Source organism: Grampus griseus (genome assembly GCF_964374135.1).
Source record: "Grampus griseus genome assembly, chromosome: 7".
NCBI classification, from domain to species: domain Eukaryota; kingdom Metazoa; phylum Chordata; class Mammalia; order Artiodactyla; family Delphinidae; genus Grampus; species Grampus griseus.
In genome coordinates, this window is record NC_139001.1 from 74,286,810 (window position 1) to 74,311,755 (window position 24,946).

Below are 24,946 nucleotides of genomic sequence, written 5' to 3' on the forward strand. Positions count from 1 at the left end.
GGAGAAAATGCTATGGCATCCAAGTTAAAAGAAGGTACTATGGGGCTTCCCTGGTGGCGCAGTGGTTGAGAGTCCGCCTGCCGATGCAGGGGACACGGGTTCGTGCCCTGGTCCCGGAAGATCCCACGTGCCGTGGAGCGGCTGGGCCCGTGAGCCATGGCCGCTGAGCCTGCGCGTCCGGAGCCTGTGCTCCGCAACGGGAGAGGCCACAGCAGTGAGAGGCCCGTGTACCGCAAAAAAAAGGAAAAAAAAAGAAGAAGAAGGTACTATGATATCCAAGTTAAAAGAAACCATGCTCAGGTTAGCACTGGAAAGAAGTAAACTTTGGCTTTTTCAATTAAAACAAGTATACTTATTCTTCTTAGCTAAATCCACTGTTAATACTCCAGTTTCCACATAATAACAGCTCACTAAATTTCTTAGAATACATAAACCTCTATCCTCTCATTTCTCTGATTAATTATTTCCTATGGATATCCTAGATCTGTAAATCAGATCTTCCCAAGCTCTAGAAATTAAATAGCGATGCAAACATTTCATACTCTTCTGGAAGAGCAAGGGTGTTTAGAGCTCCCGTAATAGCACTCCAATCTTGCCATTAGAAAGGACCAGAAAAGGATGGTATGTGTTTTATGTGGATGTGGAAAGTAGAGGGAAAAAAGGCAACTTCTTCCTATTGTGTTATAATTTGGCCCTCATAAACCTTCTAGAAGAATTGGTCAGCACATAAGGGTTAGAGGCGGCCAGGTGTGAAGATGAGTCAGACTGGACACACGGCAATTACCCAGTGAGAGCTGGAATGGTTTGGGAGATATAAAAGTGGGAGGGTAAACTTCGTAAGTTACCTTCAACGTCACAACTCAAGTAGTTACGCACTTCATTCAAAATGAAGTTGATGTCTTCTTCGGAAGGAATAGGATGGTGTGTGACGTCAGTTGGAGTGTCGGTAGTGCCAGCGATAGTCATCTTTTGCCAGGGTAAGAAGAAAATAACTCGCCCATCACTGGTCGCTGGGTCAAGGAGTCCCATGCTCTCTGGGCTGGGATAAAAAGAAGGGTCATATATTTCTGAAATTAGCCGAAGTTTGCTCTTAATCTGCATTCTAAAAACTATTTTATTCCCTAATTCTCATATAAACAAACAAGAAACACATAAACTGTTACTTTTATTGCCACTACCCTAATCTAGAAATTCCTAAAGGAAAAAATAATTCTGGTAACACAAAAGGAATGGGGCAAGTGTGACAATAATAATAATATTCCACAGCAGAACTCAGGCCCCCCCAGCTCAGTAATGCAAGGTAAATTAAGTAAGTGGACTTCAATTTCCAGTTGTTTGGGTTTTTATATCCCTTGGACCATTCACATCAGATAATGTCAGCAGGATAAATGTCTATAATTTCTTTCATGATGGTCAATGAAGGATAGCTCTTCAACCTTTTTTCAAGTCTATGAAAAGTATTTTCCTGGGCCATTTGACATCTGGCATGTCTTTCAGTTTAAGGTCTCAGAAGTACGTGAGAAAAGTGAAAGGTCTAACTTTCTAGAAACTAAAATGTAATCAAAAAGTTCTTTACTCCGCTGTGCCTGAATAAGTTTGTACCACTTCACCAAATATGAGATTTCTTACTTTATTTCAATTTTACAGAAATCTCAAGAAGCGCATCCATGAGAAAAGGGCTCAGTTTTCTACTACTACCTAAATAATAGTGTACTGGGATATAAGGTCAAAAAGTAGAGTAATATCTTAGCAATGAAAATCTTTAAGTAGGCAGAAGATGCTGGTGTGCAATGCTGCTAAATCAAGGTTCAAGGACGCCTCTTCTGACAGACGATGTAAAACCTTCAAAAATATTAATCAAGAATTTTTCTAATACCTACTTAGTATTGTAAGACCAAATTGTGAAACACACTTGAAAGAACAGGCAAGTATAAATAAACGTTAACAAAATCTGTTCAGCTATATTATTAAATCATTAGAAACTCTTGTTTTAATGTATCCACGAACCATTCTAAAATTGTGGAGGTCCTGCTAAAGCAGTAGAAGGAAACTGCAAGTGTCCCTTTCAGACAGCTGAACACTACTGATCTTCAGACAGCTGTTTCAATTTGACTGACCTCTCATAAGGAGCCAATGTTAAAGGTATTTTCTGTGAATATATTTTTAGCTTCTATTAATAACATTTCTTGAATAGGAAATATAATTCTATTTGGGTTCAAGAAATCCCTCTTAAACTCACATATTTTAAGGGACATACGGTCAACTATTTATGCTTATCATTCCCTTAAAATTAAAAAAAAAATGAAACTCAGATTCAGATGTGTAAGGATGAGAGTCTAAATACTGTTTAAAAGCAAAATAAAACTGGCTTTTTCATGAAAAAGAAACCTACAGTCAGCTTAGCTCATGTACCTTCTTCATTTAAACCATAAAGAGTACTAATATTTCTTTGCAAAGACTCATCAGCCCCTTGAAATGCCTGCCATGTCCACACAGCCTTGCAGAAAGAAATTACTATCTGCAGCCTACATGAGACACAGGAGAGAGTAGGCCTCAGTTATTCTATTTAGCACATGTAAAAAGCACCACAGAAGTGTGTCAATCATTTAAACCTTCAGCTAAGATCTCATCTTCACTCAGGGTTACTTACAGGAAATAATTTTACCTTTTAAAAATACATTGAAAACTACAAATATCGAGTATTTTCAGTCTCTGTATGCCTATATTTTTTTTCTTTGTATTTGCCATGAAACTCTCTAAAGATCTTAAAAGAAACTAGTTAAAATATGTTTTGTAAGCACCAAATTTGATCCTGGGTTGATATGCCCTTAGATTAAATAAGTCACTTTGTGATTAGAAATTAACACACGAGTTCAAACTTTTAATTTGGTAAATAGTGCTATATTGAAACAAAAGGATAAATTCCATATTCTAATATTTAAGGAACAAATTCCATGTTGGTATATTTTATATATCATCATTTTATGGACCGGATATCATATTATGTGTCTAACTCAATGAACTTGATCAACATCAGCATAAAATTATAATATTCAGCAACTGAGACATGAAATGCTGTTAGAAAAGAACAACTACTGAATCCTTCAAAATCTTTCAGTGCAATAAAAAGCAGTTTAAAGGGTGAATGTGATGGTTACCAACACACACATAACTGGAACCTGTAGAGAATCAACTGCTTAAGTGAAGACATATGTGTCAAACATAAAATTAACAAGCACAGAGGGAAGCCAAAGCTATTAATGAATGGTACAAAAATTTAAGAATCCACTTGGAAATACCTCTCATCGGTTCTAAATTACCTAATTCATAACTCACCCTTAGGGAAAAGTTTGTTTTCTTACAAATGATTAATTCTGCAAGGTGGCACAAAAGTTTGAAAATGGCTATCAACTATAGTGATGGTATATACAATGCGGTGAGGCATAGGTCTTTTCTCAATATGTATAATTCACTTGACATCAGCAGGAAAAGCTGGCTGCTAATTTACGTGTGTGTCTAGGATTAGATCTAATGAACATTTTTCTCATGCAGACCATTGCCGTCCTGAAGTACCCTTACTTAAACTGAAATCAATTTATTGTTAACTACTTAGCAATCAGTGTTGGAGCTAGCAGTATGCACCCACGTTATAGAAAAAAAATTGACCTTTCGTCAGCAATAAAAAGCATCTGTAGGCTAAAAGGAGGAGATGATTATTTTCATGTATTTCAGTCATTTGGTGTATTGTTGCTGCTTTCGTAAGAGCATCTACCCACAACTCTGATGAAAATTCCAGATTTGCTCTTAATGCCTTCTTAATGTTCTTAGTACCTTCAAAAGTAAATGATTTCTGTGTGTTGTTTTATGAAATTAAAACAATCCAGAATGAGAGAAAGAGAGAGAGAGAGAAAGCTGCTACCATGGCACAAGATAATTCCACATGTGGAAGGTTAGGGTCATAACAAGCTTAATAAATTCCGTAAAGATACCCTGAAAATAGCCCAGCAGGATACACTGCATACCTGGTCCTCACTCTCCATTTAGCCACCTAAAGTCAATAAATCAGTGGCTCCTGAACTCATTGCATTGCCAAACTGATCAGGTTCTACTTGAAATGCTAGGCCTTAAGTTATTATCAGCTGGTTTATAGGGCAGCACCAGGTCTGACTCATCTCTGAGGACCTAGTAGAACCCTTGAGTTATAATTGTTGAATGAGATTGAGAAATCCAGAGAACCATTTCAGGCTGAGATCTCCTGACCCCAACCCACCCAAGAGAATGACTTGATATGGAAAGTAAAACATCCCTCTGGGATGCCAGCGATACAGTTGCTCGAGGTCAGTGCTGAAAGAGGGACCAAACGCTTAACCCAGGCTGTAATCTCAAACCAAGGGACTCATCTGAAACAGAGCGTGAACAGGAACTGGGCTGCCAGACCACTCCTCTAAGGTTTCCCACAGGATGTGTAGTGGTTGTAGTTCAAGGTGCTAAAGATGGAGATATTAATTTCTCCCAAAGTAGAATGAGATCACTTACTGCATCTTAGACTGAAATAGACCCAGTTGTGACTAACACTTGCATGACTTATGGGCAGGGGCCCGAAGCTAATGCCTAATTTTTAGGATTAAGAAAGGTATTCTGTTTTGAAAATACTATTATACATGCAGGTGATATATACTTATATTTCTTAAAAACCACCTATCTGCTCTGTTATTAGCATATTATAAAGCATAGTACAGGACATATGTGTAGCACGACTTCCTTCATGAAAAAAACTTAAAAGGATATACATTTGTGCAAATATAAACACAAAATTTTATGGAAGGAATCAGAAGGAAATGTGATCAAAAACTGAAGTTGGGGGCATGAAGAGAAGAGGGAGGCTTTCACTTTTCATTTTATGTCTTTCTATTTTTCTATAGTGATTATTTTTGTTTATTTTTGTCTACAGGGGTTATCTTGGCAGTAAAATGAAGAATCACATTTTGTTTTTATATTTTAATCTCTATATATTTAAAATTCCCTTATAAAGATTATATTAAAATTTTAATTAAAAAAAGCAACAATCTCAATTTGGGCCAGTTATCACAAAAAAGTTAGTAGGATTCATTCAAAAAATATTTACTGGTCATTATTATGCACCAGATAATATATCAGGAGCTGGGGATATAGAAGTCAAGAAAACAGATAAAAAGTAAATAAAGAATCATTGTCAAAATGTATACATATAGGTACTATCGTGAGATAAGGAACCAGACGCTGAAATGAGCAGCTTCCCAAAGTCACAGAGTTAGCAAGAGGTAAAGTGATGAACAAACCAGGAAGTTCTTTACCAAGGTATCACCTGAAGTTACTCTTCATACTGTCTTTGTCTATGTACTGGAAACAGCAGAATGCTTTCCCATTTTAATGATAGGCAAACTAAGGTTTGCAGAATAAAATGGTTTGTCCCAAACAACGTCATTATCAAGTGGCAGAAATAACACAGGGAATAATACAGAATACTAGTAAGTGTCCTCTGACATCATACGACAATAGTGAAGAAGATACGAAACAGAATGTACAGGAAAATATGTTGAATCTAGTAAGACCTAAACAAATATAAGGATTATGGTGATGTGTGTGTCTATAGTTTAGGTATTACATCTGTACTCTACGAAACGTTAAAAAAAACAACTCCAAAAAACTTACAAACTAGCTGGCCTTGCATATGTTTACCCAACACAAAATAAACGTATATAATTGGGTCTGGAACTATTTTTGAAAGCTTCTCTATATACAAGAAACATTTGCAACATGTACATATATTTACTTCTCTCCTTTTCATTTGAACTAAACTTCTGTTAGCAGTTTTTAAAACTCTATTAAGCACCACTGCATAAGTTTTTATTATTGAGACTGGAAGCACCTTGGTTTCTCCAGTCCTAAGTGAAAATACTAATGACTGTCTACCAATTACACGCAGACATTTAGAAAATGACAAAGAAACCTTGGAAGCTGGTGGATAAGAAATTTCATTAATATTCCTCTTGGTAGAAGTGTAATATCTTTCTCATTAGAAGTGTGTTTGGTACAATTAGGTATATCTTGGACTCTCTTCAAGAAGACTTAGTTACTGGAGAACTGATAATTAATAAGGCCGTATCATCTATTACATAGCAGGATAGCATTCTAGAAGAATGCAGATATTAAATGAAATATCATGGATCTGTACATCTGTTTTATCAAACACGAAAAATGTATATATCTTTTATGGAAAGTTATTAAAATATGGAAGAGATAGCTCTCATCCTAAACACATTACCTAGAAATTACCTTTTTGCCCATAATTAAATCACCTAGAGATAATCACCACTGGTATTTAACATATTTCTTTTAATCTCTTTTCTATGTACTTATATAATGCTTAGATTGTGTTACACATACAATCTTGTATCCTCCATTCTAAACTAACATTGTATCACTAGCGTTTTCTTAGGACACTAATGTTATTTATAATTATAATTTTTAATGAACATATAATACTCCCTTGTGCAGGTACACCATAATTTACTTATCCATTCTCCTAAGGTTAGAAACTGAAGTGGTTCGTAATATTTCTCAACTACAAATAATGTCTTAATGAATACCTTGAGCATAAATCATTATTTCACAGAATTATGTACTAGTTTGCCTATTAGATTTACCACATGTGGAAATAAAAATATTCCATACTCAGCATAGACACGTGAATTTTTCCCCAGATGTCTTGAAATGTACATGAGGGGTAATAATTATCAATTTCTTAGTTAGGATCACATAAATGTTTCTTTTCTAATTTATTAAAAATAAAAAAATATTTAAAAATTCAAACACACACAAAAATCTCATTTTCATGTGCCCATCACCTAACTTTTAACTGATTTTCAATTAATAGCTGTTCTTATTTCACCTCTATCTTTATCTATTTCTCTACCTGTGATTATCTTTGTTAATTTGATAAATCAGAAATAATAACCGATTTTTACTTGCTATAGTATTTTTCAAAACACATTTCAAAAGTTATAAACAAGAATACTTGAGGGGGTCCTCATTTTCAGATTCTTCATAAGCAAATCTGGGTATTTTATAAAATTAACTTTTTAGTGTCTTAATGAAAATGTCCCTTATGGACATTTTTGAAAAATTATTTTTAGGGTTTTAATGAACATTTAAATTCAAAAATAGTACGGCTTAGCCTGTGACGATCAGTACACTGAAAACAGTACAAAAATAGATCCCAAATCACTAACTCATAGAAAGGAGTATTGCCATAAAAGCTAAGAAATACACAAGCCTGGTTTGTATTTTGTGCTTTGGAAGAGTTTTTTTTTTTTTTTTTTAACTCATTTCTTCTCATTTTGAACAGTGAGCTAGACCATCTATTAGTAAGAAAGGTGTGCTACAAGAATACATGTAGACCATTTCTTGCATCCCTCGTTCTCTGACGACGATGGCCAAGTGGGAACACAGGTACCTGTAATAACCAGGCATCACGATGTGGACGCCAGCACTGGGCTGGCAGATAGCTGCGGCATCCTTATCATCCATTTTGCGCACAGTGTCTGTGAAAGGTCCCGTGGCATTGATAACACACTTGGCTCTTACATCAAATTCCTCCCCTGTGAAAGAAAGCAGCGTCAATCACACAGCCCGTTTGTTTCTCTGCTCACTGACGCTTTGGATTATTAATTCGTCTCTTAACTTAACCTATGGTGGATTTTACTGTATGCCACACTAAGTGACACGGGCAACCAGAGTCATTGAGAAGCCACACAAAAGGTTCGCATGTGAGTAAATTTATTGAAACCAAGTCCAAACCGCAGGAAGAAAAACATGCCACCTTTTCATTTCAGCTCTCATTCTAGTTTGCAAAATGCCCGGCATTAAAGTGCCAAATAGGAAGAAAGTGAGTAAATTAGCCGCTTTCTCCTTAAAACTCAAATGTGTGAGCAGTGTTGCTGTGAGATGATATATTTCACAGTGCTGGTTTTGAAGGAAATGATGTAATTTTGAAACTTCGCCCACACGGCCATAGAACTGGACGGGCATGAAAATCTCACCAAAGTTAAAGTGATTGACTTTAACGACAGGTAAACGCACTGCTTATGTCACCTAAATGATACTTTGAAACTTGGCACGTGAGTGAATTTTCTTAATAACATGTTTTTGTAAAGAAAACAGAATGCATTCATAGCTGTGGGAATTTTGTGGGCATTTATTATGATCATGATCATCATTATTGTTTAACACAAAGAAGAAAAATTGCCAGGTCCTACAAGGGAAAATTTTCACGTGAAACCAGTCATTGTTGACAATAAGGAATATAATTAATAGGACTCTGAAATCTCGCTTCAATAAAAGAGAAGTGACAGAAAAATTATCGTTCAGTCTTTATATAGACAAGGCACGATGCTAAGAAATCCCTCCCTGCCTGAGCCTTCGCATACCTGTGAGCACATCCTTGCACCGCGCACCGCTCACGCGCTCTTTCCCTGTCTTGGGGTCTGTCTTCTTGAGCAAGCTCATGACCTCCATGTAATTGGCCGTGGCAGCCCCATACCTGGCAGCAGTGAGAGCAATGGCAAGGTTCATCCGTGCGTCGTTGTGTTGTCCTGCAGCAAGGGAAAGCATCAGAGGAGGGACAGGAGTCACCTCGAGCCACAGACTGGTGGTACAGAAGTGTGTCACAACAGATATGTCACATCTGTCCCTGTCTCCCAGAATATACATGATGGCTGGTCAACTCTATAGGGCGTTATTTGAAAATACATGGGTGTTCTCGGTCAGGCATTTACCTGCCATTTCTGCAAGTGCAGTCTGTGTACCACAAAAGGACGAAAAATCTCCCTTTCCTACAGAGCTCACATCAATTATTTGAAAGTTAAGAAATAAGTAAGTATTCTCTCAGTTTGGGAACATATGTATATGTCAGACTTTTCCTAATACAGACAACCTGTATGCAAGAAAGTGAAGCAATTCAAAACTTCAGAATATTTGACACCCCAACTGGTGCTGATGAACAATTTTTATGAATATGTGCTCTATCTAATATTCAAAATCAAGAGCTTAATCTTTCATAGAGAATCTCTCGGTATTCTATAAAAGGATTTTTCTTGGTTTGAATTTTGATCAGAGCCCCTTAAAATGTAACACTTTTTTTAATTGTACATAAAGGTAAGAAATTAAGCAGGGCAAAATTTAATTACAGAACAATTCCTACCTGTATTGTTAAAGATTTATTGCTGAAAAATCCTAGTTAAAGAAAACCAAGGGGGAGGTGAAGGGGGGAAAGATGATTAATCACTTTAAAATACTGGCATCACTAGAGACTTTTTCTATTTATTATTGCCAGTGGAGTTAACGCTGACCAGGAAGAATTACTCTACAGCACAGGGGCCAGGTTCTCTGTGCCCTGAATAATTAATTACCCAGGGCTAGATGTATTGAAGCAGCGTTCAAATTCCCACACATTGGGATCAGTTCTATCAAGATAATACTGATAAAGGGATGAATTTATAATGGATATTATTGTTGATTTATGTTGCCAGCATACCAAACATTTAGTATAAATGTTTTATGTAAAGTTTCTTCCTTGTGATTCAGTCTGCACAGGGCCAGAAGCACTACACAGGTAATCGGTTCCAGCTAAAAGGGCACAGTTACAAAGAGAGAATCAATGACAGGATTCTGCCACCCCTCCCCACAAACATCTTATTCTAGAACCGCTAAACTAACGCAATCAGCCAAGGACTTTTCCCTCAAAATTAAAGCCTCTATCAAGTGGAGAACGTACGTTAAAACTCAACCTGCAAAATAAGGAGTTATTTTATCCAAAAATTAATAGAATGAAAGTAGAAGAAAACAACAGCAGCAGCAGCTGAACTACAAGTGGGAAGAAAGAAGGGTAGAATTTCTATCAATTTCAACTCAGCACAACCTAAAGATGATAATGGTCAGTAGGTGCATTTAAAGTTAAGTTTAAGAAACTCACTTTTATTCACGTAGGGCTCATTTAATATTGGAATATGCTTCACAAACAGTCCAAAGAAACAAAATAAAAACTCCATTATAGATCTTCTCTTTAAACTAAAGAGATTACACATCTAAACTGAAGGAAGTACTCATCCCACCCGATCTTCCTAGTGAATTTATGTACATAATAATGAAACACCCTACGGGTAGTACAAGAAATCCCAGTCATGTTCCTATGGCAGGGGAACTCTCACCCACCCAAGTGTGCCTTGATTTACACACAGGACGGTTCTCTGGAAAGTTCTGTGAAAATCAACTATTTTAAATCTTATATGATGTCACTGTTCAAAGGAACCAGGCAGAAAGCCCACTTATTAAATGACAGATCCCTTTGTAAAGTGGTATTATCTATTCACATGATCATCTGGTAATGAAACTCTGACTTTTGAAAATACAAAATCTTTCTTTTAATACCTTTCTAAATTATAAAATCTCACTGGAGCAGTACTGGTCTAGTTCATCAAGCTCTACTGTTTCTGTACTAAGATATAACTCCCTAATTAGCTTCCAAATCCCAATACTTCTGAAGGGAAACAAGATAAACCTCAGTTAAAAGTGTGAGGTGGAAACAACTTCCTTTGGTCCTTATTTTGCATGCCCATCCTGATATCTAGCAGCATCTGCCTTGACTCGAATCAAAAGTGTTACTTACTTGTGAAGGTCCCCACCTGCCCAAATTCTTCTACTGCCTTTATTCTACTATATGGGGTTGTTAAATTATTTACAACTCCCTGAACGTCCATGTCACTTCACACCTTCTTGCCTTTGTCCACACTAATTCTTTTGGCTGGAAAACCATTCTGGAAGCTCCGGACAACCCCTATTCCTCTCTCATGAGCTGATTCAATATCTCCCATGAAGACTCTCCTTATCTGTGCTGCATCCCTCCAAGGCCAAGTTGTTCATTCCACCTTCTGCATCAACACTGGAACTTGTACATACCATTTTTATAGTCTTTATGATACTAGTCATCCCTGTACCCATCGACTTAAAAAAAATAATAAGCCTTGGTTACGAGTCAGGCACTGTAACAAATGCAAGGAACCAAGTGGTGAGAAAGATACAGGGAGATCTCGGTTCTCCTGGAAGTAGTATCCCACTGTAATTACTATATATATGATTTCCATGTCTCCTCAGCCTGGTCATGGGAAGGCAGGGTCTTACTTGTTCATCTTTTCCTTTCCTCATTAGTACCAAGCACAGAGCAGGTGCCCAGTAAGTGTTAAGTTTAGCCAAATTCCATTCGATGTGTTAAATAAACAGGTTTATTTATAGTCTTCTAGATTTATAGAAATCTTAGATAATTATATAAAATTTTATAGTCCTTATAGATTTATAGTATTATCTCTAACTATAGAATGGAATGCTTTGTCTCAAGTTAAAAACAAATTTCAGACATCAGTAAGTTGGTGGCAATAAATTTGAAGGGAGCAGGGAAACCCCAGAAATGTGTAAAATCTTAACTTAAACCCAAACTAGCCCTTATATATAAGTTGAATAAGTGGGACAGAAGTAGAAATGGATATGAATGATTCCCTCAAGACTTAACCCTCAAGTTGCCCTTTGCTCTGAAGGGGAATACAAACACAGTTATTATAAGCTCCTAAAAATTGAGGAGTTAAGTAATTTGACTTCCCTCTTGGCCCAGGAGCTCACACCTCTACCGAGAAGTCCCCTCTTTGCAGACATTCAGCTTAATTCATTTACCTGCTTGGATTCAGGGCAGACCTCCCCCTCCCCCTCCCTGACCCACATTAAATTCACCCTTTACCCTGAGATACCCAGATGCTCGCAGTGCATGCTTCCTGTGATAAGTGGTGTATTTTCACTATTCTTAACTAAATCCCCCCCAACTCCCTTTCCTGACATTTTGAAAGGTATCTATATGCCTCCTGTAATTTTATTTCTGGAGTAAAAAGGTTTTGACAACACTGCATGTCATTGGAATGCCATACAATAATCTCAACTCCCCCACCCAATTGATCTGCTTATTAAGTTTGGATTTTCAAATGCCTTAGAGCCAGGCAACATGATACTATTCACTGATCAGTGAATAGCTTTGCGTTGGCACTTACGCAAGGACCCAGACGGGGACTGTGAAAATCTGTTTCCTACTCTGTTCTCCTTTTGCACTTGAAATCTTACATATGTGCACGTACTGAACTTACAACTCAGACGAGAGGAAGCACATAGGAGGTGGAACTATAACTGTTTTCCCTTGTTTAGAAAAACAAAATATGAAATCTACCCACCAAAGAGATGAAGGTCAGTAGTGGCAGAGAAGGATTTTGCCGTAGTCCGCAATGGCCTTGCACCCAGGATGGTGAGAGATATTTTAAGTGAAAAACATTTTAAGATGTAATTTTCTATAAGATAGGCCTCAAATATAAATATTTTGGGGACAGAGCAATATAGTTCTCCTCAGAGGGTTTCAAAGTTTGACAAAAGTTAACATGCAAAATAGCTGAAAAAAGAGAAACAATCATTGAATGTATAAAAGGTATGAAGAATGAGTAAATATGAAAAAACCCTATGTAACAAATTAGCTGGCATTTTCCTGGTCCTTCAGATCTAAAATTCCATGATGCTCTGAAATCCTACGTACAATCTTCTTTTAATACAGCCTACTGTTAAATGGCCATTTACATAGATAGCCACAGACCAATCTATGGACCCAGAAACCATATAGAAAGTTTAATTGTTAGCAAAAAGTTAGTTCTTAATTAAAATAGCACCATCCATAACTTTATCATCAATAAAAAGCTGCCACTGTGGAAATGCTGAGAGTATTTCCTTCTACCTCCCTGACCTGGGTCTTATGCAATCATGTGGTTACCTCTAGCAGAGGGAAAAAGGATGCTAGTGTGAAAGAATACCTCCCTAAAGCTTTAATCCCATTTCTCACAAAATTCACAGGGCATGCTTTATTGTCTCTGACTGACACTGAGTGACACAATGACCTCTCTGAAGCTTCTTAACAGTCTGGCAAAGGTAATTCAAAGGCTAACACACCAAACCCAAGCTGATTTAATATAACCATTATATTTAAAATGTTCCTTTCTCATGGGAAGAGTGCAGGTAGAGGCAGAGCAAAATAGGTGTGTGTGTATGTGTGTGTGTGTGTTTGTGTGTGTATGTGTCTTTGGGTAAGGGGATTACTAAATTCTGGTTTAAGTACATACGATGAGTAAGCTTGAAAAGGAAAAGTCAAATGAGAACATACTTTTCACGTAAATTATAACAGAATGCAATTTCCCCTAAAACTAACTTATTTATAAAAACGATTATTTGTGTGAGGAGTGGAAGGGATCAGGGAGACGCATGAAACAGTTTAGCGAGAATGTACCTTACAAGACACAGCTCTGGGCTTGGGATGATTGGGTCATAAGTTCTGAGTGAGTCACTAACCTGGTTGGGGGAATGGAAGTGATGCACTGCATTCCTCTGGGTTTCAGTGTCCTATAAACAGAGAGGAGCTGGGTGGGAGCCTCTGAAATCATACAATGCATGTAATGGCTACTCTTCAATAGCTACCTCTCTCTTTCAAGATTTTACTTGCAATCTCTTCCTCATTTCTGATTTCTCTGACTTTGGCCCAGCATGTTTAAACAAAAGATTGGGATTAATGAAGACCAAAAGATAGGTGCTTTGTAAAGGAAGTCAGAAAAATAAAATGAGAAATAGTATTCTTCCATTAGACCTAGAATTATAATGAAATCTTGATTTGATTAGCTTTTATGAGCCACACACTCTACTGCAAAAATTGTCCCAATTCTTCACCCCTCCCTGTATCCATGCCCATTGCCAAGAGTCTTCACAGTGTAGGTTCCCACTTTGCCTCTGGACGCAGCCATGTGAAATTGTTTTGGTCAAGGGCACGTTAGTAGATGTGATTTTAAAAGGAGGCTCTGCCAGTGCCATGAAAATGACATACCCAGGCTAGCCTGCTGGTAGCAGGAGGGCAATGAGAGGCCTGTGGTGAATTGCCCCAGTCCTCCCAGCCCAGGCAATCCTACATCAGCTGACAGACAGTGAGTCTCTGCTGAACCTCCAAACATGAGTCCAAGTTCAGCGGAGACCAGAAGAATTGCTGAGCCAACCCCAGACAAGATCAGAAGAACCACCTAGATGAACACTCCAGTGCATGAGCAATAAATCCTAATCGTTTTCATGCTGCTTAGGTTTTATGGTTGTTATGTGGAATTGTGGCAACAGATAACTTATACAGGCAATGTAGCCGATTTTCTAATAACATCAGTCCCAGCTTACAAACAGGCTCTATCTTCGAGACTGCATTCTAAGATGGCTATTCAGAACACAATTAATTTTCCTATAGAAATGCTATAAATAGATGGTGGTAGGTGATTAAATTGTGGCACAAGAGCTATTTAGTGCATAGGGTACCTGAATAAGGAAGTTAATGATAGCCTCGATGCCCACCACCCCCTACATTCACCCTAAATCTCCAGGCTGACCAAAGAGCTCATCCTCGAATAAAACTCAGCTCTTTCCCACCTCTTACTTTTCGCTCATGGAATCCCTACTCCATGGAACATCTTACCCTTCCTGGTAAACTATTCAAATGTTCATCTTTCTTTCAGGAAACCTTCCCTGACTCCTCTCAGACACAACAGCCTTCTCTCCTCTGTGCTTCTATGGCACTATGTACGTATCCTCATTACAGCACAAACTATTTTCTAAATAATTGCATTCAATACTCACTCATTTATTGAGCAAATATGTACTACATGCTTTTAAATGTGCCAGGGATTATTATGCTAGGAGCTGGATTTACAACAGACACCCAAACAGACATAGTTTCAGGCCTAGGGCACCTTGATTCTAATAACATGTTCCTAGAAGATAGAGGACATCTTATTCAATTTTGCTTTACCAGTGCCTAATATGGCATTTGCTACCTGGTAGACATTCAGATGTTTGATGAATGCAGAATGAATGAATTATAGAACACAATCCCAGGTCAGAGATTGTTCAAATATGGGAAATGTGCTCAGGTCTTACAGATTCTAGGAACAACCCCTAACCCCTAACCCTACCCCCACGATAGCTGTGGTTTCCACTGAACCAAGGGACTATGGCCTCTCTACCTAGCTACCCAGCAGACAGTAGAAACAGGATGTCTTCTACCACAAACTTTTTGGTCAAAGTACAAGCAAAAGAAAAAGGCTAGTGATAAAGTTAAAGCAAGCAAGGGCTTGATGTATGATCAGAACAGCAAGTGGCGTATCCCTTTGACAAATATTGATTGAGGACATATTATGAGCCAGGCATGATGATAGGCATTAGGGATCCCACTGAGTAGGGAAAATAAGCTAACCCTGGTCTCTGCTCTATGGAACCACATTCTAATGGGGAAGACAGGTAAAGTCAAGTAAAACAAATTAAAGACAATTACAAATTGCAATAACGGCAACAGAAGGGAAAATAGGGGACAGGGAGAGCAACGACCTGGGGAGTTAAGGAAGGCGGGGCAGTTAGAAAAAGTGGTCAAGATAAGCAAGAAGTAGAGAAAATGCAGGGAAAATTAAGTCCTAATAGCAAGACCACCACCTATAAACTTTAATCACTGCTAATGTGCAGTTATATCCAAAGCTTATATGAAGCATAAACTATCAGAAATGTGACTATAGTATTAGCACAACTACATTTGATTAAACAGTGTCTGCAAAGTGATTTTTTGTCATTCATACTTTAAAGCAGTCACCTATAATTTATACATATCAATATTGATCATGAATTAGGTTTAGAAATCTTCCTGGGCTGATGTACAATTTTGCAGGAAATGTCTTCTAGTATAGACTGGTGATACTCAAAAGTATAATATTCAAAGTTTATGAATTGGAGTAATTTGCTGTCACTTATCCATACTACAGTTCTCAGGAAGGGACACCTGTTAGCCCTGAGCATGTAATCATTTTTATTATTAAATACAAAGGTACAATTAAATACAGGCACAGAATGTGACCTGCATCATAATTCTGCCCAGCCCTTCTCTTCACAATATCCTTTTCATTATCACAGGCCTTTTGTTCCTTCATCTTTCTTTTGTCTCCCCCTAAGTTTTCGAATAAGCTATTTACAACCTAAATAATTAGCAATCAGCGTGGATCTGTGGTCTCTGGCCCCGTGTAAACCGAAACACTGTGAAGGGCCTTGACATGACATATTTAAGTACATAAAAGTTTCTATACCCTCAGGGCTTTCCTTTCTTGAAAAAGTTTTAAATGAATCTAATGAAGAATAAGTTTTCTACTTTTCAGATACTTAGGAATCTAGCTACATTTTGAATAAAAATAAAACCACATTTAAACTTCAAACAACAGAATGCTTTGGGTATTCATTTTCTCTCATCTGTGCAAAAATGTCTATACATCAGTTTACGGTAAAGACCCCCCTCCCCTCCCATGCAGAACAATTAATTCTCTCTCTAGTACAAGTCAAAAATAGGTTTTTATACTTTTAAGGAAAAAAAAGGAAAAAGGAGCAATGTGACAAAAATTAAATGAAATGAAGTTGAAAAGTCAGGAAGCGTGACACACTATAGAGACTCTTTTACAGACCATACATTTCTGTGGCCTAAAGCCACAGGCCATCCTCCTTAGTCGTTTGTGAGATGCACCAAAGTCACTGATAAGCACCTTTGAGGGTAAGGGTCTTTCTTTACTGAGAGCGGCTGTCTGGAATGCATGGCATCTTAACCCAAGATAACTGACCTGAGGATGCTTGAGATTTATTTCTTTAACAATTATATTTATTAAACACCTACTATGTGCCAGTCAGTGAGCTAAGTATCACTGTGGGGAGCAGATTGAAACGGACTGGCTCAGCTATCCCAGGACTCTGAGAACAAGAGCAAGTTTACAGTCCAACTTGGAAAGGTCGCAAGTTCCAAAAAGTCTCTCCATTTCTGAGCACTTTTCCTTTCTCTTTCCTCTGCAGTTTTCCTAAAATATCACCAAGCCTAGTGCTCCAGACATAACTCTTTTTCTCTCTTATGTTACAGGAAGAGCTGCAAGGCTTTGTTCATAGGAGTGTGGACTTAAGTTCAAGCCTCATCTCAGCCAACCGTGAAACCTCACGCTAGTTGCTTCATCTAAGGTGCTAGTCACTCATCTATACAGGGGAAATGACAATGGGATTGACAGAGGTCGAGGAGTGAGATAGGGAGTGTCTGTTCTGACATCATAGTTCTCAATAAACATTAACTATTATTATTCAAACGTTAAAAAATGTACTGAAAAGTCAAGACCACTTTGTACCTTAATTAAAAGATATCACTACTGCCCCAAATACTTAAAAAATAAAAACAAAAAGAAAGCTCTGTACATTTTCTAGTTCTAAATGGTTTCTTGCTCATCAATCTGGCAAGCTTTTCCTGGAATGTGTTGACAACTAATCTCTAATCTCTGCACTTCCTGAACACTGCCTGCTCTTTTTTGTTTCTCTTTCTCTCTTTACGTTTTACCACTCATGCGCAAGGTATTCTTTTCTGTGTGCCATCGAGGATGGGAAGACAGGGGAGTGATTTTCAATCCGGAAGGAAAACAGCACTGACAGCATAACAGAGTGTTTGGAAATATCAGAATCACCAAGTCTTCTTCCAGAGGACTTCATTTTCTTTTAAAAATGGGGAGCCTCTGCCAGTTTCTACCAAGGAAATCAACACTTGCTATAAACTGGGAAAAGTCAAAAGATCCAAGTTCTAATGCCTCAGATAGCCACAAACTGGATGTGTTTCTGTAACAAATGACTGTCTGGGTTTTGTTTGTTTGTTTTTGCTTCCCAGCATCCCCCCTTCTCCCCATCACAGAAGCCTCGCAAGAGGTAGAGTCCACCTGTCCCCCGCACACGGACCTCTAACCCCACTCCGCCAATCAGATGCTCCCCACACAGACTTCAGTCTAGAGCTAGTGACCCAGAGAACCAGACACGGAGAATTCAAAGGTGGAGGCCTGAGAACAGCGGCACCATCCCGTACTAGGGGTATGGGGACAGACGTGTCAACAGCGATGGCAGAACGAGACACAAGGGGCGGCCATCAGCATTAACGTCTCTGGTGCACCGGTTCTGGGACAGGATCGCGCCTGCGGCTTTGGATACTGCCATTATCTATATCCTCAGCAGCCTTCCCAGCATCGCTGCCTGTTGTTCAGGTCCTCTCAAAAAGGTTTTCTCTCCTTAAGTCACCAATTTATTTTTCTTTTGCCTGTGACTAAAAACCTGGGCCAGTCCCAAGCCCTGTGCTTCAGTTTCCTCGCTGCTGGAGCCACAGAGTGGAACTTCGTGATCTCTCTGGTTCCTTCCAGCTCTACCAATTTTATAAGCTGCCATCCCAAAATGTCAAATAAGCCAACTGAGAGTCGAATTCTATAACGAAGGAAAAGAAAGACTTCAATGGGAAACAGTCGACCTCTCATAAAAGGACTGGCAAAGTGAGCGATGCCTTTCACTTACCTAGGACCATCTCCCGGGCCCCGTCTCCTCATTTGTGTGTGAGTGCATGCACACAACTTTTTACAAACCCACTGGAATGGCCCCGCCTGCCCCAGGGGTGATTCTGAGCGTGAGCTACATAATAAATAACATGGAACCGTGTCCTAAGAACCAGCTGGGGAATCCTAACTGGAAGCAACCTTTTGAGAAGCTTTATCTGTTGCAAGTGAGTCCTGTATCTTATCAGATTTCTGTCTCTAATCACGGGAAGATTCTACACCTTATCAAGTTGTTATCAAATCAGTCTGACCAGAGCCCAATGTCCTGATTGAAAAGAATGTGTACTATCACATGAACAAGAAAAGCAGGCTCTCAGCCCAGGGAGAGCCCTGCGCCTGGAGACTCAGAACACCTGAGTCCAGGACACAGCAAGTCACAGACTGACTTGATGCTGGACGTATCCCTTTACCCGTCAGAGCCTGTTTCTTCACCTGCAAAGCAGAGTTAACACCAACTTCTTTGCCACTGAAATGATCAGGTTAGAGCGTACAAGGAAGCATTTGTAAACTGGGAAGCACTGTGAGAATGAAGCTATTATTGTCAACAAAGATTTCCTTCTACTAAGTTTACCTTCCCTCTCTCCTTTTGTCTGAGATGGTCTTTTACTTGCTATCCAAATCATAAGCGTTCCTCAGTTTTCAGAATAATACCTCTGAGCAACCCAGATTCAATGTTTATTTAGAAACTTAATTTGGGGCTTGAACTCCAAAACAGGAAGAAAAGTAAGAATTTAATTCTCTTTGTAACTACAAAAACAGAACTTTCAGATTCAATTTACAAATATATTTTTAACAGATATTGTTTCAAACTATAGTAAAAAATATCTAATTGTTATTGCTTGAACTTGCTATTTACTAAATAAGCAAAATCCTGATCTTAATTTGGTCATTTAAATAGGTTTGCCCTGCTGGAAATTTTTTTTTTTAACAGCAATCATGAGTCATGAATGACTCATGTGAGCCACACGGATGTTTTGTTTCTCCCAGGAATTAATAAATTAAGGGCAGGGACTTAGTTCTACCCACCGCAACCATCACCGCCACTGAACCTCCAGGAAGGACAACAGTGCCAGGTATGTAGAAAGGTGCTAAAACATCTGTTGTCTAAAGTAATCAATTTATAATTCAATAGTCTGTGCATTCAGCTAATGCCCATCAATTTAGCAGAGCCTTATCACCCTGAGAGAAGTGAAAAAATAGATATAGTGAATGCTTACAGCCAAGATCACATGATGAGGCAGAAGACCAAGGTGCAAATACTGTGAGAACCAGCTTAATAGGGAGCTTCCTTTAATGTCACTACCTACCTGCGAACAGCTAGTAGAATATCTGACATCTCCAAGATAAAAAGAACAGGAACAGAAAGTTTATACACAATGTAGTTATCAATGAAATTATGTCAATATTGCAACCACACACATCAAACACTATGCCAGATGCTCTAGCCATATTTTTAAAGCCAACAGATTTATTCTTCTGGAAAGATGAACACAACCAAGAAAAAAAAGACTAGACATAGTAAGAAAAAAAGATCTTCTACTTTGAGAAAGTAGCTTGAGTTGTAACTTAGTGATGACTCAGTATGACTGTTCATACTGTTCAAAAGACTAGAAAATAGATAACTGCATTCTATTATCTAATTTGAAAATGTTCATTTCTAAGTAAAAAAAACAACCCATTTCCTGACACACGCATAAAAAAGTTTTGTTTCATTGCTCTAACCTTCAATGATACTTCAACTTCTGGCTGGCCAATCTGCAACTCATAGAATTTGAATATGGACAGTGTATTAGATGACATTGAAAATTCTCTTTAATTTAGTTGGGTATAACAATGGCATGGTAGCTTTAAATTATTAAAAAAATAAAGAATAATCCTTATCAGTTAAATGTGCTTTCAAGTGTTCTAGGTGTGGGGATGGCACACTTTTTCTGTAAAGGCCATTCGATCTCTATTGACCTACTCAACTCTGCTGTTGGCAATACCTAAATGAATTAGCATGGCTGTGTTCCAATAAAACTCTATTTTACGGACACTGAAATCTAAATTTTATGTAATTTCGTGCCACAAAATTTAACCATTTAAAAATATAAAAACCATTCTCGCATACAAAATAAGAGGCAGGTAGGGATTTGACCTCTGCTCTTGGAGAAAAAAAAAAAAGAGAGAGGGGAGGGAAAGAGAGGGAGGGAGGGAATAGATAAAATAAGAGTACCCGTGAGTTGATAATTGTTACAGCTGGAGATGGTACACATCAGTTCAAAATCCTACTTTCCTTCATGTATGTTTGCAAGCTTTGATAATAAAAACTTAAAATTTTATAAATCAATGAAGGGAATACTTTCCCAACGTATATCAAATCATCACATTATATACTTTTAAATATCTTACAATTTTATTTTTCAATTATACCTAAATAAAGCTGGGGGTGGGGAATTAAAGCTTTAAAATGGGAAAGAGGAAGGAAAGAAGCAGGGAGGAAAGATGGAGGGAAGGAAAGGAAGATTATTTTTGCTGCCACCATCACCATTATTCTTATGGGGCTCCCAATGACAAATGTATAGTTAATCTGGTTCATGTGAAGTTTCCTTTACCCTGCCACGTGTTGTCAAACTTTCCACACCGATAAAACATGGTTGTTTAGAACTCCCTCTCTGGGGGAAAATAAACTGACAATAGAGCTAATCAATGCCCCTGTACTAGAGAAAGACACTTCCAATATTCTACACAGTTTGATTGAAATCTGCACTCAATAAATATTTAAGAGTTTAAACAAGAAAAGATTCAATACAGAGGCTATGGACTCATTTCTGATAAACTCTTACATAAATTAAAATTAAATAGTACCATTAAAACAAATTTTTCACCAAAAAGGTTTCAATGAATGTCAACAAATGTTCCTTTTGTCTCTGAAATTCTGGAGCATGGTAACATGCAGCAAGACTCCAACGTAAAACACTAACTAAAAACAAACGAACAAAAACTAACCACACCCTCACATTGCTAATATTTCTTATAATATAAAAAAATAAAGTTAGATGCTACACAATGACCCACCAAATTGAAAATACATTTATTAGTTTTACTTTCAACTCTTAAATACAAGGCTGGGACATACCATAAGTATTAGTAATGTTTTCACTTTTTAAAGTTTTAAAATGAAAAGTAAAAACAATACCATGCTCCAGCGAGCAGAGTTTCTTTCCCATATTCCCAGCAATTCTCAAAGTCTTCCTGGAAATGCTAGTCAGTGGTTAATGTCAAAGAGAGATCATACTAGTTTCTATCTGAGATGGTCAAGGTACACTCACCCAGCTGTAATTACTGACAACCTTCAATTTGCAGGCTCAGCCCTAAGCAGTCCCTGAGTTAATCCTGATGGCACGTGACAATATACGAGGAGTCCCAGCCCTCCAGAATTAGAATCTGCCCACAAATTGTTACCTCCCTAGACAAGGGAATCCCTGGTGTTTACCAGGCTGCAGTCTCTCCTGCCATATACACCAAGCATTAGAGTCCCTGCCCAATATTGGACTTGCACTCTTATGTTCCTACTTGGACTAGAACTCTGCTCTCATCTCAGCTTGCTTGACTAGAGCTCTGACATTCTGCCTTGCTCTTCCTTCAAGTACTGGCCCCTCTCTCTCTCCACTTCAAGGAGATGCCTAGTATCCTCCATAGATTCCCCCTTCTCCCAAAGAATCCCCAAAATGCTGCCATGCACTTGACTCCACGGAGCATCCCTTCACTGAGAAAACTGCTTCCCTGCTCAGACCCACCATCAGTCTCCCGCACACTGATAGGACTGGGATGAGTCCTGGGGTTGCCAAGTCAGCTGAGACAGGTGGTTAGGACTGCTAGCCACTCCCCTTGGAAGACTGCTCATAGCCAGGCTACGTCTGCCTGCTCCTGGTTCACTTCTCTGCTTCTACCAACCTGCCTTGGGAGAGCCCTGCCCTCAAAAGTTATTGAAGGGTGTCCATATTTTAAGGGTAAAAAACAGTTTAGCAGATCTAGCCACGGTTTAGTGCTGCCACATATAGCTATCTGTAAGAATAGGTTCTGTGAACGTCTTACTGCCTATAGAAAATAGGAAAAAGAGTCACTCATCTATCCTTTATCGATACCATAGTTCAGGATACAAATTCAAAGTCAATTTTACTTTATGAGCTTTAAGTTCACCTGGTCACAAATAAAAAATTTAAATGTCAAAAATATTGAATTCTAATTAAAAACCTAAGCCTAAGAATCAAAGACCCAAACAGGCTATTCACCTTGAGGGGCCAGATTATAATATATTACTCCATTAAAATACAACTTAAAATGCAGCATATTAGTTCTTCAACTTAACATATGTCTCAAAACTTCTCAGGAGCACTGCACAAAGACGCTTTTGTAAAACAACCCCACAGCACTTTGATGTGACCGTATGTTCATTAAAAGGAAGTATTACTACTTACATACATAAGGTACATAATGAATTCAGTATGTGTCTAGAGTTGGCTAATGCTATTAAAGCACACGCCAAAAGCACAGACTATAAGTCAAAATGCGATTTGTCAAAGTAAGATCTTAATATGATACAGGTTAGAAATAAATAATTAAACCACTGATGTTCTGATACGGAATTAGTGACGAGAGCTAAGCCCACACTGAGACCAGGTGGCAGGTGACATCCCTTTGTTCTATCTATAGCTTTGGCTATTCCTCTCTCTCTTCCACCTGGATAAGTACAAAATTAGCATGCACCAGGCATTCTTCACTCCCCCAAAGGGTTTATATCTCTAACACCGCTTTAAAGACTGATATTCTTTCCAAAATGTTGACATAAGCCAGTTGGGCAGTTACGGATTTTTTAAAGCCCACGTTACCAAGTTTTAAAAAATCTAGATTTCTCTTAAAACAGAATTTGTAAACCACTTGACACTAGTTTATTAACTCACTTCCAAACTGAGGACAATTTAACAAAAGACCAGAAAGGGCTGACGTATATAGTAAACAAAAAGGCCAAGCCACAAAGACAGCTATCAAAAATATAAGAAAATCTAGTCAGTGAAAGTTGGAGTTGTCAAGGAACTGTGAGCAAGGAGACGGATACTGCTCCATGTATTATGCCTTCTTTTTCCTACCTCTTCACCTCTCTTTCAGCCTGGGTTCCTTCAAATCAGCATAAAATCTCATCCAAGACTCTCCCATTAACCACCCAAATATGGTCCCTAGATTCTGAGTTCCCTGCATCAGATGCTGTTTTCATTCACTGATGCCCACTGCCTACAGAATTCAAACTTAACTCCTTAGCATAGTATACCTGATCCTCCAGGATCCTGGCCCTGTTTGCCACTCCACACCTCTACATCACACTACATAGAGTGTGATGCTCACATTCTATACAACTGCTTCCTGTACTCCGTGTGCCTTCATGCCTTTGGCCACAATGTCCTTCCACATCCTCCCTCACTGACCTCACCTAGCTATACTACTCCACCTTAAAATTTGGTAAAGTATTGCTTCCTTACGGAAGCTTTTCTAGGTCTCCACAACCACCTTAGGTATATGCCTCTTGTAGAATTTCTCACATGTATGGCAAACCATTGATTTCAGTGCCTGTATTCCCCGAAGAGCTTTTGGAGGAAAAGAAACATTTTGCATTATTCTGTGTATCTCCAGGACCTATCAAGTTGCCTGGATTTTACATGGTGCTAATATATGGTTACTGAATAGATACATAAATAAATAAAATTGCTAGTCGCAGAAAAAAAAAAACTAAGAATACTATCCTAACTAGAAACATATGAATCTACACATTATTTCAACTTGCTATGCAAATCCCAAGACTAATACATTAAGGCCAATCTTGATGAAGAAAGTCAGAATTAATGAAAAGAAAACCTTAGAAAGGGCTGGTACTCAGTTTTACTGTCTACACAGACGTGACAATCATACAGCTTAAGCCTAGACCTAGAGTAGGCACACTTCAATTCAGAGGTAACACATGTCAACATTCAGTCAGCTTCTTCCCAAGAATCAGAAATCAGGAAGTTCAGCAGTGTTTACGTGGAAATGTGTTTGTTTGTTATGTTTTTCCCATCTGAGTCCCGGATGGACTCAAAGGCTATGAGGTGAAACGTAGGCTGGTCAAGAAGCCCTGCAGGGCTTCCCTGGTGGCGCAGTGGTTGAGAGTCCGCCTGCCGATGCAGGGGACACGGGTTCGTGCCCCGGTCCGGGAAGATCCCACATGCCGCGGAGCGGCTGGGCCCGTGAGCCATGGCCGCTGAGCCTGCGCGTCCGGAGCCTGTGCTCCGCAACGGGAGAGGCCACAACAGTGAGAGGCCCACGTACAGAAAAAAAAAGAAGCCCTGCAGTTTTGGGAGGAGCAGCTT

At 38.6% G+C, this 24,946-nt stretch overlaps 1 protein-coding gene across 4 annotated transcripts in view; it reads right to left on the reverse strand.

Annotated features, from left to right (window-relative positions):
• Positions 1-24,946, reverse strand: part of GPD2 (glycerol-3-phosphate dehydrogenase 2) — a 134,427-nt gene that overhangs the window by 26,498 nt on the left and 82,983 nt on the right. For all 4 annotated transcript variants that reach the window (XM_082658127.1, XM_082658128.1, XM_082658126.1 and 1 more), the window contains 3 exons: positions 8,469-8,633; positions 7,496-7,640; positions 846-1,039 (listed from right to left, as the gene is read on the reverse strand). In XM_082658127.1, coding sequence (XP_082514253.1) covers positions 846-1,039; positions 7,496-7,640; positions 8,469-8,633 — 504 coding nt within the window. The remainder of the gene's footprint in view (positions 1-845; positions 1,040-7,495; positions 7,641-8,468; positions 8,634-24,946) is intronic.